Genomic DNA, 13,822 nt, shown 5'->3' on the forward strand with positions numbered 1-13,822 from the left:
TGTAAGTTTCTTAGCTGAAGGAGAGAAGTATGAATAAGACTAGTCTGAATCCCTAGATACTTTCAGGGTGACCAACTGCACTGCTAAGCTGGAGATAGAGATCTGGATTAATTACACTCGTACTATTCCTTTAAGAATTCCAGCTGAGGGGAGGTAAGACAGAGGTCTACAAAAGCCTGAGTGGTGTAGAACGTGTAAAAGTGAATTGATTTTTTACTCTTTCAAAAAGTACAAAGATTAGGGGACACTCAATGAAGTTACATGGAAATGTTGGACAGAATATTAGAACTGTTTTTGTTTTTTTTGTTTTATTTTTTAATTCAAAGCTGCTCCTTTAGTGTCCTTTGCTTTGTTTATGAGAAGAGACATGGGGCTTAGAGCATCAGTTTTGGTATTATTGGCACACAGATTTCTTTTTCATTTTGATGCCACTTCGAGACTAGATGGGAGGAGCTTCTTACTCAGGAAAGCCCAGCCAGGAAATCCATCTCTATATAGTTTGATATGAAAGAACAGCCTTTGGCACAAAGGCACAGTCAGGAAAGCCCTTTCCTCTTCTCATGTCTTACTAGTCTCCAGGGAGGAGTCTCTGTTACCAGGGGGAAAACTGTTGGAAGAGCAGTAGAGTGCCATTTGATTCAAGCAGAAGCACAAGATGGTCTTCTCCTACGTAAGAACTTCTAGTGCTTCATTAGAAAGTCAGTGAGGGCATATTTGCAGATTTTTTTTTTTTTTAAGATTTTACTTTATTGCTTCTTTGTGGCTGCAAACCTGTCCAAAGATTGCTGCTCTTCTTTCAGATGTTCCTTCAGCGTCTGGCTTCTAATCTTACATGCTATTGCAATTTAGCCCCCATACAATGGACACATAGTGTGTCCCCATGACAGACATTTTTTCTTTTTTTCAACATTTTCAGCTGCGCTTAAAGCCTTAACTATCCGGCATGGAAAATACTAATTCTGCTAATTATTCAGCTTTAGAAATACTGACTGAACTTTAGTGTTAAGGTTGGACCTGAATGACCATGACTGTGGGTTAAGGATAAGACTAAAGTAACAGAACCCTACATCTGCAGAGGCCTGGAAAGGTTAAGAATTTTCTGAGACAGAACTCAACTTAGGCTCCGTCCAGGTGATGTCTGTTCACTTGTGTTAAAGTAGTGATCCTGCTTGTCTATGTAGAAAGTTCAAGATGGTGAAAAAAAACATGACAATATCAAACATGAAACAACAACAAAACAAAAAAAGAAGACAATTACTGCTATACAATAAGTAAAATTTTGTATCTGTGCTTATCTTACTACCCTTACAGTTATAAGTTTTGTTTTAAGCAAAACACAGGTATGATGGGAGGCTCCCAGCATGCCCTGTACAAATCCTGGATCATGAAGGGAAGAGCGACACTTACCTTGGTATATCTTTGCTTTGCTCCTGTATGCAATGTTGAAGAAGTTCTATAAACCTCTGTGGAAATGCAGAAAAATCTACCAAAAGTCCTTGCTGGCATTTTAAACTTAAAAAGAAGGAGAATGTTTGATTTAATTAACATTCAATACAGATAACTGCAAAAGCAACGAAACCTGCACAATATTAAAATGAGAACGTTCAACTAAATTATATTTGAAGATATTCATCTTCAAGTAACTTGAATTCATTTTTAAAATACAATTCCCCCCTCTCCCCCAATATTCAGATAGTGACTATCAATGTTTTTAAAGGCACTGACCACTGCCAGCTGAATTTGATACAGATATTCAGTGCTGGGCCTATTCCAGACACTGGCAGGGAATATCTGGGAAGGCCAATAATCAGACCGGTACCCAAATTAAAAAAAAAAAATCACTGCTAACAGGGCAAGTAATGGCTCCACACACATTCCATCACTGGACTGCTCCAGCACTAACCTGATACTGCAGTCATAGTATATGTTCAATGCTACTATCCAGTTAAGTGCTACTGACTATGTGCTCTAGGGTGGACCATCAGGCTTTACATGTCAACCCTAATGCATTTCTCTGACTGGGAAGGGGGTACCCCAGGACCCACTTGGGAAACACTGCACTACACTACTTATGCTTTAACTGTAGCAAAAAAGTATTTCCCTGAAGGTCCTGGCACTTTTCTCTCCCCCCTCCCCCACTGCCTCCCAGCACAGCTACAACCATAAATTTTCTTCCTTCATTTCCCTCCCTCTCTCTCAGTACAACCCCAGTCCCCTTCCTCCATCCCATCAAATATTAAACTTCCTAGACCAAAGGATGGTGGTGGTGAGGGTTATAAAAAGAGTGTCATATTGATTTTCAGTTTGAGTATTACATTTTGTTGCAATTACACTTTATGGGCCAAAATGCATGGCATTCCAAGCGAGCGATTAATGGTTTAATTGCGCAGCCGCCCGCAATTGGAAGGAGAAATTAGATCTTACCTGCTAATTTGCTTTCCTTTAGTCCCTCTGGACCGGACCAGGATTGGACTGATGGGTTGTGCTCGCCTACCAGCAGGTGGAGACTGAGAAAAAACTCTGACTCTAGAGAGCCAATAGGAGCCCTGGTCATGTGACCTTAGCCTCAGTATTTGAATAACAAAGCAGGAAAGAAAGAAAGACCTTCTGTGCCGTATGGAATCCTAGCAGCCACAAAATTCTTCGGCAAAACCGAGTACTAGAGCTCATCAGCAATTCTCCCCAGAAAAGTGGTATGGCATATTTAAGGTTGTATATCTATATTCCAGCAACTGAGCTCACCAGCAACCACCAGAGAAGTGGTATGGATCTCGTAAAGTTTTATATACATAGCAGTATCTAAACATCTGGTTTTTTTGTCTTTTTTTCTAATCGTTCCACGAACTGTAAGGGAATGGATACACTTGCTACTGAATAAAAGAATCGAAAGAGTGGACAGAACCTGGGCGGGGCCTGGTCCGGTCCAGAGGGACTAAAGGAAAGCAAATTAGCAGGTAAGATCTAATTTCTCCTTCCTTAGCGTCCCTCTGGACCGGACCAGGATTGGACTGATGGGAAGTACCAAAGCAGTAATCTGAAGGGAGGGACCCTACGAAAACTGCATAGAAATATTCATACTGCATAGGCCGCCTCCTGGCAACAACTAACATGTACTGTGGCTCAATGAGCAAAAGAATGAAGCTAAGAGTAGGTGGCCATCTTACCAATGCTCACCGAGAGCACCAAAAATCGCTGTAGTAAGAATAGGGCCCGTTTCTGAAATTGTGGGATATGTTGTAATACTCTGTGGAACTGCCCTCTCAGTGAGAAAACAAATAGAAGTTCTCATTTCCTCAATCCGTAGAGATATAGCGGGTTAGAAACAACCAAACCCATACGTGTACTGGCTAGAAGGACGAAACAAATAAGAAAAACACCAATTGGGAAAGGTGAAAACGCGAAACTACAGCAGGCCGAAAAGAAGTAACCAACTGTAGGAGTACTCCACACATAGATCTACTTACTGCAATGGCTACTAGGAAACACTGCTTTAAGAGGAAAAACATTATAGAAAAAGGCTATGGCTACCAGGAAACAGTGGTTTAAGAGGAAAACCTGAAAGAAAACCGTGGTTTAGGTGAAGGCCCTGAAAGAAAAAACAAGGGCTACCCGAAAAACAGTGCTGTAAGAGAAAAAACCGTAAAGGACACCAGAAGAAAACAAGCCAAACAGAGGACCTACAAGAGCTGAAAGATTAAGATTGTGAGACTAAGATCCTTAAAGTAAACAAGAACTTCCAAAAGGATGAAGCCATATCGGGCCTCAAAAACAGGAAAAAACAAAAAACTGCAGAAGAAAAGAGAGTAATCCTTTATAAAAGCCAACAAAAAATGAATCATGAACAAATAAGAGAGACAAGGCTCAACAATGCAACCGCCGCATAGAAAGAACTACTGAAGCGTAAAAATGCGTTCTTAAGTAAGAAAACTCACAAAAGAGTCAAACCATAAGAACAAATAAAGTGTGGTATGGATGAAAGATGGAATATATATATATATATATATATATATATATAAATATAAGACAACGCCTAGTGAGGTGATGGAAGAAAGACCCCTGCTAAACGATGGCGTCTATCCCTGTCTCCCCCAAGAGTGTAGCTGGACGGAAGAAGCAAGAAATGTTTGTGAAGCTGAAGGCAAAAAAGAGATAGCCCTGAAGAGTCGCAGTGAGGTAGCAACGCTGAAAGGATGAGCGTCCATTCACTTAAATGCAGGGTGAGATAACTAAGAAAAAATGACTTGTAATGATTCGACTGCCGCCACATGGTCAGCTGAAAAGACAGTTAAATGAATATCCACCCATGACAAGAGCCTCACTGATTACAAACTCAAGAGTATACTGTTAGTTCTTCCGTGGTGGATGGCAGAACCGATTGCCATGGCAAAGACCAACATAACTCTCCCCGCCTTGTTTGTCCGTAAGGGAACAAACTTCACCCGCAGGTAAGCGAAATGCTGTGGTCCCCCAGAAAATACCATATACAAACAAGCTTCTGCCAAAAGGTATACTGCACGAAGCACCCCTATGACTGAACTAACGTTCTTGTGATAAGTAGATGATACTTAAAAATCGCAATTGATGACCCTGAGATTCCAAATAGGATGAGGGAAAAAGTCCTTCTTGGGAACTAGACCGGAAAATTGTACTCTGTAGAATAGAGCGAGGAAATGGCCGAAGACTCAAGGTCCCCAAGAAAAATATAAAGCTGCAGAGGAGACAAAAGACTCTGCGCCAACCTGACTAAAGGGAGAACATTAGAGATATCTGAAGAGAGATCCAATAAGAGGCCTGGCTACATGCACCACCCAACCTAGAGACTGTAAGAAATGCACCACCCGGTGCATGACTTGAGAACTCTGCTGATAAGACTCTCTCCAATTATCCCGTCGTCTAGGTAAGGATGAAAACGAGGATCCCTTGTTTCATGAGCGGTGCTGCTACTACGACCGTAACTTAGGAGAAAGTGCGCATAGCTGCCGCGAGACCGAAGAGCAGGGCACGAAACTAGGAATGTCAACCTAGAATCGTAAAGCGCCAGAATCTGCAATGAACCTGCCAAATAGGAACATGAAACTAAGCCTCTGACATATGCAAGGCCGTTAAATACTCCCCTCGCTGAACTGTCACCATGACTGACCGAGGATTCCCCATACAAAAAATTGTGACCCTAAGAGCGCAATGAACATCCTATTAGATCTAAAATAGAATGGAAGGAAGAGTACTGCCGAAAATGACCGGTTAATGCTTAAGCAAAAAACTAGCAATTTTCTGGGGTCTGGGGAGAAGAGGAAGGGTGACCAAGGACACTACCTAAATAGGGCTGCAAACCCCAGCCCTATCCCTGTGGCGTCTCATAGCTGGTTAAACTCTGTCTATAGGTGTCCACCAGTTCTGGTAGCACGCTCTGGACAGGAAAATTTATTTATTTATTTTTATATATTTTTATTTATTGTTTTTTTTTTGAGTAGGTTCAACCATTTGCTCAGTATGGACATATGATTCACTGGCCTTTAATTCCCTGGATCTCCCCAATTCTCGTACCATGGTCATGCCTCCTCCCTCACGGACATGTACCAAACCCACACTCCTTAGAAAGGAATGCTGGACTTTTGGTCTTTCACATTACAGCAATACTTATGTACCGAAGACCTAAATGCACAAGAAGTAAGCGAGTTCCCTTCCAATTGAAAGGAAGCTCTGGAGTGAGGGTGCATAGAACAAAAACAGAAAAAGAAAAAGACAGACTTGTAAAATACTTTAACTAAAAAGGTGAATTAGTGCCACAGCCACTTGGAGAAGGTGGTGGAGACAAGACTGACCTCTAAGGAAGAGGAAGGGATAGGAGATGATATGTATAGGCATACTGAACCAACCCAGAAAAATTACCATTTGCCAATGGTGAACTGATAGTGAGAGGCTTCAAGACTGTTGGAAAAGAAGGGAAAAACATGAATAAAGCATGCCTGCAGTTGAGTAATTTGGGAGCTTGATAGACAGGGCAGTCCCTCAGAGAATAGAGAATATGAGAAAGCTTATATATTCTTATGGTAACTAAAACAATATACTCTATGCCTATAGAGAAAATGTATTAAATTGTTAAAAGAACACTGTATAATACTACAGCCATTAAGAGAAATTCTTAAATGAAACAATAAGAGAGGAGTCATGAGTAAGTATAATAGGGCATGCCCTCTAAGGCAGCTGAGAGATTGGGTGCTTAATAGACAGGACTGTCCCTCACAAAATAAGAAAAGCTTATATATGCCCATGGCATGAGAACAACCCACTCTATGCCAATAGAGAAAAATTTAAGTTCCTAAAACAACGAGGGAAATTCTTGAAAAGAACTATTATAGAAAGATGCTTATCTTGTTGGGCAGACTGGATGGACCGTGCAGGTCTTTTACTGCCGTCATCTACTATGTTACTATGTGGAAAGTTTCAATCAATTGACCAGAACAGACAACGCAGATTGACCCAGATTGTCCCCCAATCAATGGCAATGACAAAAGACCAGAGTTAATAGCGAAGATATATATAGGAACTTACCCCAAAAAGAATTTCCTCCAAGTATTGCCTGCATATACGATGTGGATTTTTATTACAGATAAAGAGTGCACAGAGATGGGAAAAAGTACACTTTGGAGCTGAAGTGCCCTTTAAAACTGACGCATTGCCTACAGGAGAAACAAAAAACCCCGACCGAGACGACGGAGGGTGACTGAAAATGGCCGCTGTTCGCGCCACTTGCCCCGAGGCAATCCCCGACAGCGCACCTAACACCTCCGCAACAAGCGGAGTAGAGCAGGAAGGCCGAGAAATAAAAGCCTGCGAAATCGGCTCCGAGATCCGGAGACAACACCGGCCCCGACGAAACTCTGAAAGAAAAGCAAAATTTATAAGCGCCAACTATGACAACTGCGCGCTGCTGACAGTATTTTTTTTTAACCTTTTTCGCAAAGCTCCGGCGCTGACAAATAAAAACATGGCTCCTCAACCTGGCAGGGCTCTGTCTGGCCTAGCCCCAACACTTCGCACCACTTTTTTTTTTTTTTTTTTTTTTACAAGCTGGACATCGCTGACTGTATCCGAAGAGGCCCTAAAGAAAACGCAAAACTCCGGCGCTGATCCAGCAGATGCTGTAGCCTCCTCTGCATGGCGGAGCTGTGTCTGACTGAGCAACAATGCTTCGCGCTGTTTTCTCTTTTTTTTTTTTTTTTTTTAACAAGCTGGCTCCCGCTGCCCAAGCGTACAGAAACGGAGAAACAACTGCTGAGGAAGAAAATGTCGCGTCAAAAAACCCCAGACACCATTAAATTCTTGTCCTTTTTTTTTTTTTTTTTTTTAACAGCTTAGCCTGCTCGTTACAATTATGGAGCTCGTTAGCCATCTGAGTATTGTCTCCCCTTTTTTTTTTTTTAAACAACTTGCTCATTTAAAATGCTGGGGAAGGAAAAAAAAATACTTGTACTTTTAACTTTCCATAGTGGCTGCCTCTCCCAACGACATACACCTTTCTAAACAAAGGGTAGCCCTTCCCAGCTACATAGGGGAGATAGGGAGGAAGGGGGGAGGGACCCGGGGACACCCGAGTTTAACACCCCCAGAGGCTGTAAAAGAAAGAAAGGAAAAGAAATCCCTACCTGACCAGCGTCTAACAGAGAATTCCTAGGCACAGAAGAAGAGGTAGCATTGTAGTTCTTATTATTAACCTCTAAAAGAGAAAGATAAAGAGAGAGACTAATGGGCTCGCTTCCTATCTGCTGGGAGACTGAGAAAATACTGAGGCTAAGGTCACATGACCAAGGCTCCTATTGGCTCTCTAGAGTCAGAGTTTTTTCTCAGTCTCCACCTGCTGGTAGGCGAGCACAACCCATCAGTCCAATCCTGGTCCGGTCCAGAGGGACGCTAAGGAATTTTTAATCATTGCCCACCCTTATTTTAAACATGTAATTAATCACAATTAGAAATTTTAATCGAACTGCAGCTCTAATAAAAAGCAATTTGGTAGTTTGGGGTCCTTGTATTAAGTCTCTTTCTTCTAAGGCCTGAATGGAAGTGAGAAGGTCCTGTTTCAAAGCTTTTTTTTGTCAGTTTTGTTGTTCCTTTCCTTTTGGGTAGATTGGTAGATAAATAGGTTGGGGAGGAGGGCGTTCGCTATATGAAGGTGATCTAATAGCCGAAGGGCTTTTACCTAATGAAGTGAGAAGCTATAAGAATCAAGGCCTATCACCTCACCAGGTAGTTGGTTGGTTATGCCACTTGTCCTTTCAGTCTTATAACATAAATAGTGTCTCATGTGAGATCTCTTCTTTGCTCACATCTGTTTAAGTGGTTGCAATGTAGTTATTTTTCTATTTTATAACAAACAGATTTTAAATATAAACTAAACTGCAAATGCAATGCAGCTAGCTATCCCTAGTCAAGCAGAATTAACTGCACTGTGATAAGTTTATGCACAGCAATTACCTTTAAGTTAATTAATGAGCAGTCCTTGCCCATTCTCTCTCCTTTCGCATGAAGTTAGTATTTCAGCTAGCATGCACTAACTGCTGGGTTACCAGCTAACGCAGTTTAGTAAAGCAGACCCATTAGTGTTTATCTGCTATTTAAGACATATTATATGCTACATTTTTTTTCTAGAATGTGTTTTTATGCTAGTATAAAAACACTTTTTTATTACTATGTCACTGTTGGAAAAGTGCAAAGAAACCACCAAACTGTCAATAATAAATGTTAGAATGGGGCATTCAGGCCTAGACCAATAATTTAAATTTGGTCTTTAGGAGCACCTAACAAACCGTTTGAAATATCAGATCATGTGGATATTCAGTCTTTCCTCCAGATGAAGTTGACAATCATTGCTCTGTTGGAGAGACTGCCAGAAGACAACAAATACTGTCCACATCTTTTAGCATGGTCTTCAAATTCAGCTCTTCTGGCAAGTTAACCTTTATTCAGTCACAAGTGAAATGCTCATATTTCTATTATTTGGAAAGAGTGCAGAAGCTGTACAAATCCGTAAGACTAGAGAAATTTTAGTTCATACCTTGCTCCTTGCAGCATAAATGTCTAGACTCCCTCAAGTAAGCATACACTGGCTTCCTGGTATCAGAACTTGGGGTCAGTTACCAAGGAGTATTCATTTTTTTAAGTAAACCACATGATTAGAAGCAAAAAAAGTAACCCCCTACAGTTTTTTTGCTCTTTTCTCAGTAGCCACTTTGAATTTCAAAGACAACTTCTACGTACTTTAGTTATCATACTTAAGTATTACTATTAAACAATATTTAATTGTCTTAAGCCAAGTTGATGTTACCGACATTTTAGCGCTACTACCTAGTGACTTTTGTGCATTAAAAATGTTTGAGCTAAAACATAGTAAAATATCATTCAAACGATACAATTAGTGTGTCAGAATTTCAAAACATCCACCCCAACTGTAACACAGGCTAATCACTTTGGGAAGTTAACAGCCTTGCTGGTGGTCAGTCCCTACGGCAGGCTGTCCCAGACCCTGAAGCACTTCCTTGAGATTGGTGATCGTTTGCAGCTTTGGGTGGAGCTTGTGATAGGCTTCCAACATTGCTCCCAAGACAAAAGTCTACATCACTGTGGCATCATTAACAGTAAGCTTGTACCTGGTTTTTTATATTTTTGAATGCGCAAAAATTGCTGGGTGGTTGTGCTAAAAAGTAACTTCACTGTGTTTAGATTGTAAGCTCTTTGAGCAGGGACTGTCTTTCTTCTATGTTTGTGCAGCGCTGCGTATGCCTTGTAGCGCTATAGAAATGCTAAATAGTAGTAGTAGTAGTAGTAGTAGTAGTAGTAGTAGTGTTTAAAGAATCTCATTCCATTCGGTACATAAATGTAGACAGAAACAAATAAAGCTGTAAATTTCATATTGCAATTACAGCAAAACTCTAGGTTACTTTTTTTTTTTCCTCACGCTGTATATGTGTGCAGGCACATGAACATTTTAGATTGGCACAGCATGATTTATACTCAACATCTGATACTCTTCTGAAGTTATTGCATATCCACCAAATAGTTCTGCAATGTTTCAAAAGTATGTAGTATATTTGGAGTTTTCAATAAGAAAATTGTGGGACATCACACATATCCATTTCCTCAAACATTTTCCAAAGAATATCAACAGTGTAGAGTACATAGATGTATTTTCAGAGCATTTAGTTACAAGTTCCATAGTAACCTATGGAACTTTGTAAGTCTAAGTGCTTTGAAAATGAGCCCCATTATATACCAATACTTGCATTATAGAAACAAAGGTCAGTAGATGTACACTACCATCAGCAGCAGTCAGGGCTTCTTCTGAATACATTATCATCTACTAAGCACGAACCACAAATTATGTCAATTTTTGTATATAAATCTCACCTCTGAAAATCCTCCTCCGATATTACAAGATGAAATAGAAAAAAAGGATCAGTATCATCTGTCAGCTGAACTATTAAATCCTGGAAAGAAAAAAAAATGTTCAACAGTGTCGGATATCAAATATACATTTTAACAGATACTACTCAGACACCAGCATGCCTCAAAAAGCATTAGCAATGGCTTGGGACCGGACCGATTAAATATAAAAATGAAAGGATTTTAATAGGGTGGGTCTTTTCATCTCTATCCTGTAGTTATTGTCTTCTATTGCATATTGTTTTAAGGGGAAATCTTGACTTACCAGATAATGTCCTTTCTTTGAGTCCTGCCAGACCTGTCAGATGAGTGGGTTATGTCCCCCTGCCAGCGAATACAGCTGGAGAAAAATCAGTTCAGAGACGACTTCACTCCCCTTATAGGAGGGCTGGTGATGCCTTCTGCTCTTTAGTATCTTATCTCAAAGCTAAGTCTACCAAAGGCAAGTCTTATGTTTTGGGTTTCCAATTTACCTGCAAAGCCAAGCCTAATGCAGTCTAAATCATCAGTTCATGGTCATTAACCCAGTAACGCGAAGATACTTACCTGTAGCAGGTATTCTCCGAGGACAGCAGGCTGATTGTTCTCACGTGGGTCGACGTCCGCGTCGGCCCAGGAATTGACTTTTTGCAAGCAAAGTATAAACAAAGTTTTGCCAGAATCTTCTGGCGCGCGTGCAGCGCGCACAAGTTCCCACTCGTTGCGCGAGCGTGCCTCCTCAGTTTAATCAAAAACCATAAAAACAAATAAAACCCCCTCCGAAGGGACACCACCTTGTAGTGGTGGAGGGGCTTCCGTGTTTCAATGACTCAGGGGGCTATGCTGAAGGGTAACCCATATCAGACAGGCCTCTGAGGAGCAACCAGACAAAGAGTGTCCCAAACTAGGGAGAGTGGAAAGATGGTGACCTGAGGCTCGTATGCTCAACGGCCCAACTGTCCTCTGAAGTTCTTTGTTTACTTGAAGTTTCCTCTTTGCATTTGCCTTAACTGAGAGGAAGGGGACAATGGGGGGTCAGCCGCCGATGACCAGCGTTTTGTCCCCTGTGCAGCAAGTGTGGGACCGCTGCGCGACGAGCTGCCCACAGATGACTGGGTTGATGAGTCCTTTGATCAGCACCAGCGAAGGAGCGTCGATACTCTTGGACCTGGAAACCACTTCATCGCTCTCAAATCATTTAACCACCATGCCCAAAGGAGTGGAGGAGTGAGTCAGGAGTGTATGCTGAAACGGAAGTCGTTTACAGCTGAACCCATGTCGGCGGTGCTCTGAAGTTCTTTGTTTACTTGAAGTTTCCTCTTTGCATTTGCAGTTGCCTTAACTGAGAGGAAGGGGACAATGGGGGGTCAGCCGCCGATGACCAGCGTTTTGTCCCCTGTGCAGCAAGTGTGGGACCGCTGCGCGACGAGCTGCCCACAGATGACTGGGTTGACGAGTCCTTTGATCAGCACCGGCGAAGGAGCGTCGATACTCTTGGACCTGGAAACAACTTCATCGCTCTCAAATCATTTAACCACCATGCCCAAAGGAGTGGAGGAGTGAGTCAGGAGTGTATGCTGAAACGGAAGTCGTTTACAGCTGAACCCGTGTCGGCGGTGCCACTCCTAAACCCGTAAGAGCTATCAGCTTAGAGTTTTTGGCTCCTGTGGAGGTTACATTGAATATCATCTGGAAGGCGCGCCAGGACCTAACGGTGGTAGTAAATAATTTTGCTTCAGATGTGATCTTACTGGTGAGCCACATGGATAATCTAATCGAATCCTTGGAGAATGGAAAATTGATGCAGCAAATGAAGTTCTACAGGAATAGGAAACGGTTAAGATTTTGAAAATGTTAATAGACCAGAAAAATTTGAACAAAATGAATATTACAGATGATTAATATCAAGATTGTTGTTTTCCCAGAGTTCCAGGTATGACTCCTAAAGTTTTATTTTCCTCTGAAATGATTCCTCTTAGTATATTAATTCAAAAGAAGTGAAACCTGTGAAACTGGGATTACCTTAATCAGTGGGAATTGGTTTAGAGATTCAAGTGTTTGCATTGTTAAATAATTTCTGGTTTTAAAAGACATACTCAAGCAAAGAGACAGAGAAGCTAAGCAGAGAAAAGATATAACTGGCACAAGAACTGGCGTATAAAAGTTTAGCTCCAGATGAAGATGTTACGAAACAGAAGCGCACTGTAGAGCAAACCAGTGAGAAAGCCTGGAAGATAAGATAAGTGCTAAGTTAAAAAAGCAATAAGAACAAAAAGTGAAAAAGTAAAAAATGATTAATGAGGATTCCCGCTGTTAGAATAACGATACAGCGGAGAGGTGTACTTTATGAAGCAAAGAATTAATAAACACACCGGAAATCTGAAGTCAAGATTATTAGATTTATCTAAAGGACTGTGTTGATAAGAGTAAAGTGCCATAGTGGTATTAATTGTTTAAAAGAGAAAAAAAATGAAATCAGGTGTATTATTTCCACTAATATTGCACAATAAGTATGTTTCCAACAAAATTTATCGACTATACACCGTCTTGGGTCTGAAGAAGCCAACCTGATGATCAATGTGGAATAATGATTTAGATAAATAATAACTGGGGATAATCAGGTTAATACCACGTTTTCTTTGTTTACTGTTGTTTAATTGATCTCCTTGTCTTGTTTCACTCTCCCTATTTATTTTGTGGTCTAAGAAAGAGAAAGATTGTATATAATCCATTTATCTAGTTGAGATTGTTTTCTTCTAATATTGTATTATTGTACAGTCATCTCTGTATTACTGTTTGAAAGCGACCCTTGTAAAATGAAAAATTATAAATAAATGATTAAAAAAACAAACAAACCAACAACAACAACAACTCCAAAGGGGAGGTGGACGAGTTTGTGAGAACAATCAGCCTGCTGTCCTCGGAGAATACCTGCTACAGGTAAGTATCTTCGCTTTCTCCGAGGACAAGCAGGCTGCTTGCTCTCACATGTGGGGTATCCCTAGCAACCAGGCTCACTCAAAACAATGAACATTGGTCAATTGGGCCTCGCAACGGCAAGGACATAACATAGTTGTTTAGGGTTTCAGGTCAATCTAACTGGGAGTGCAGCCTGGAACAGAACAAAAATGGGTCTAGGGGGGTGGAGTTGGATTCTAAACCCCGAACAGATTCTGCAGCACTGACTGCCCAAACCGACTGTCGCTTCGAGTATCCTGCTGAAGGCAGTAGTGAGATGTGAATGTGTGGACTGATGACCACATTGCAGCCTTGCAAATCTCTTCAATGGAGGCTGATTAAGTGAGCCACTGACGCAGCCATGGCTCTAACATTATGAGCTGTGACATGGCCCTCTAGAGTCAGCCCAGCTTGGGCATAAAAGTGAAGGAAATGCAATCTGCTAGCC

The 13,822-nt window shown here is 41.2% G+C and overlaps 1 protein-coding gene across 2 annotated transcripts in view; it reads right to left on the reverse strand.

Moving 5' to 3' along the window:
• SASS6 (SAS-6 centriolar assembly protein) overlaps positions 1-13,822 on the reverse strand; it is a 116,435-nt gene that overhangs the window by 80,398 nt on the left and 22,215 nt on the right. For both annotated transcript variants that reach the window (XM_030207597.1, XM_030207596.1), the window contains exons 3-4: positions 10,402-10,481; positions 1,408-1,512 (exon numbers count right to left, since the gene is read on the reverse strand). In XM_030207597.1, the coding sequence (XP_030063457.1) occupies positions 1,408-1,512; positions 10,402-10,481 (185 nt within the window). The remainder of the gene's footprint in view (positions 1-1,407; positions 1,513-10,401; positions 10,482-13,822) is intronic.

The sequence above is a fragment of the Microcaecilia unicolor genome, chromosome 6, assembly GCF_901765095.1.
Source record: "Microcaecilia unicolor chromosome 6, aMicUni1.1, whole genome shotgun sequence".
Classification (NCBI taxonomy): domain Eukaryota; kingdom Metazoa; phylum Chordata; class Amphibia; order Gymnophiona; family Siphonopidae; genus Microcaecilia; species Microcaecilia unicolor.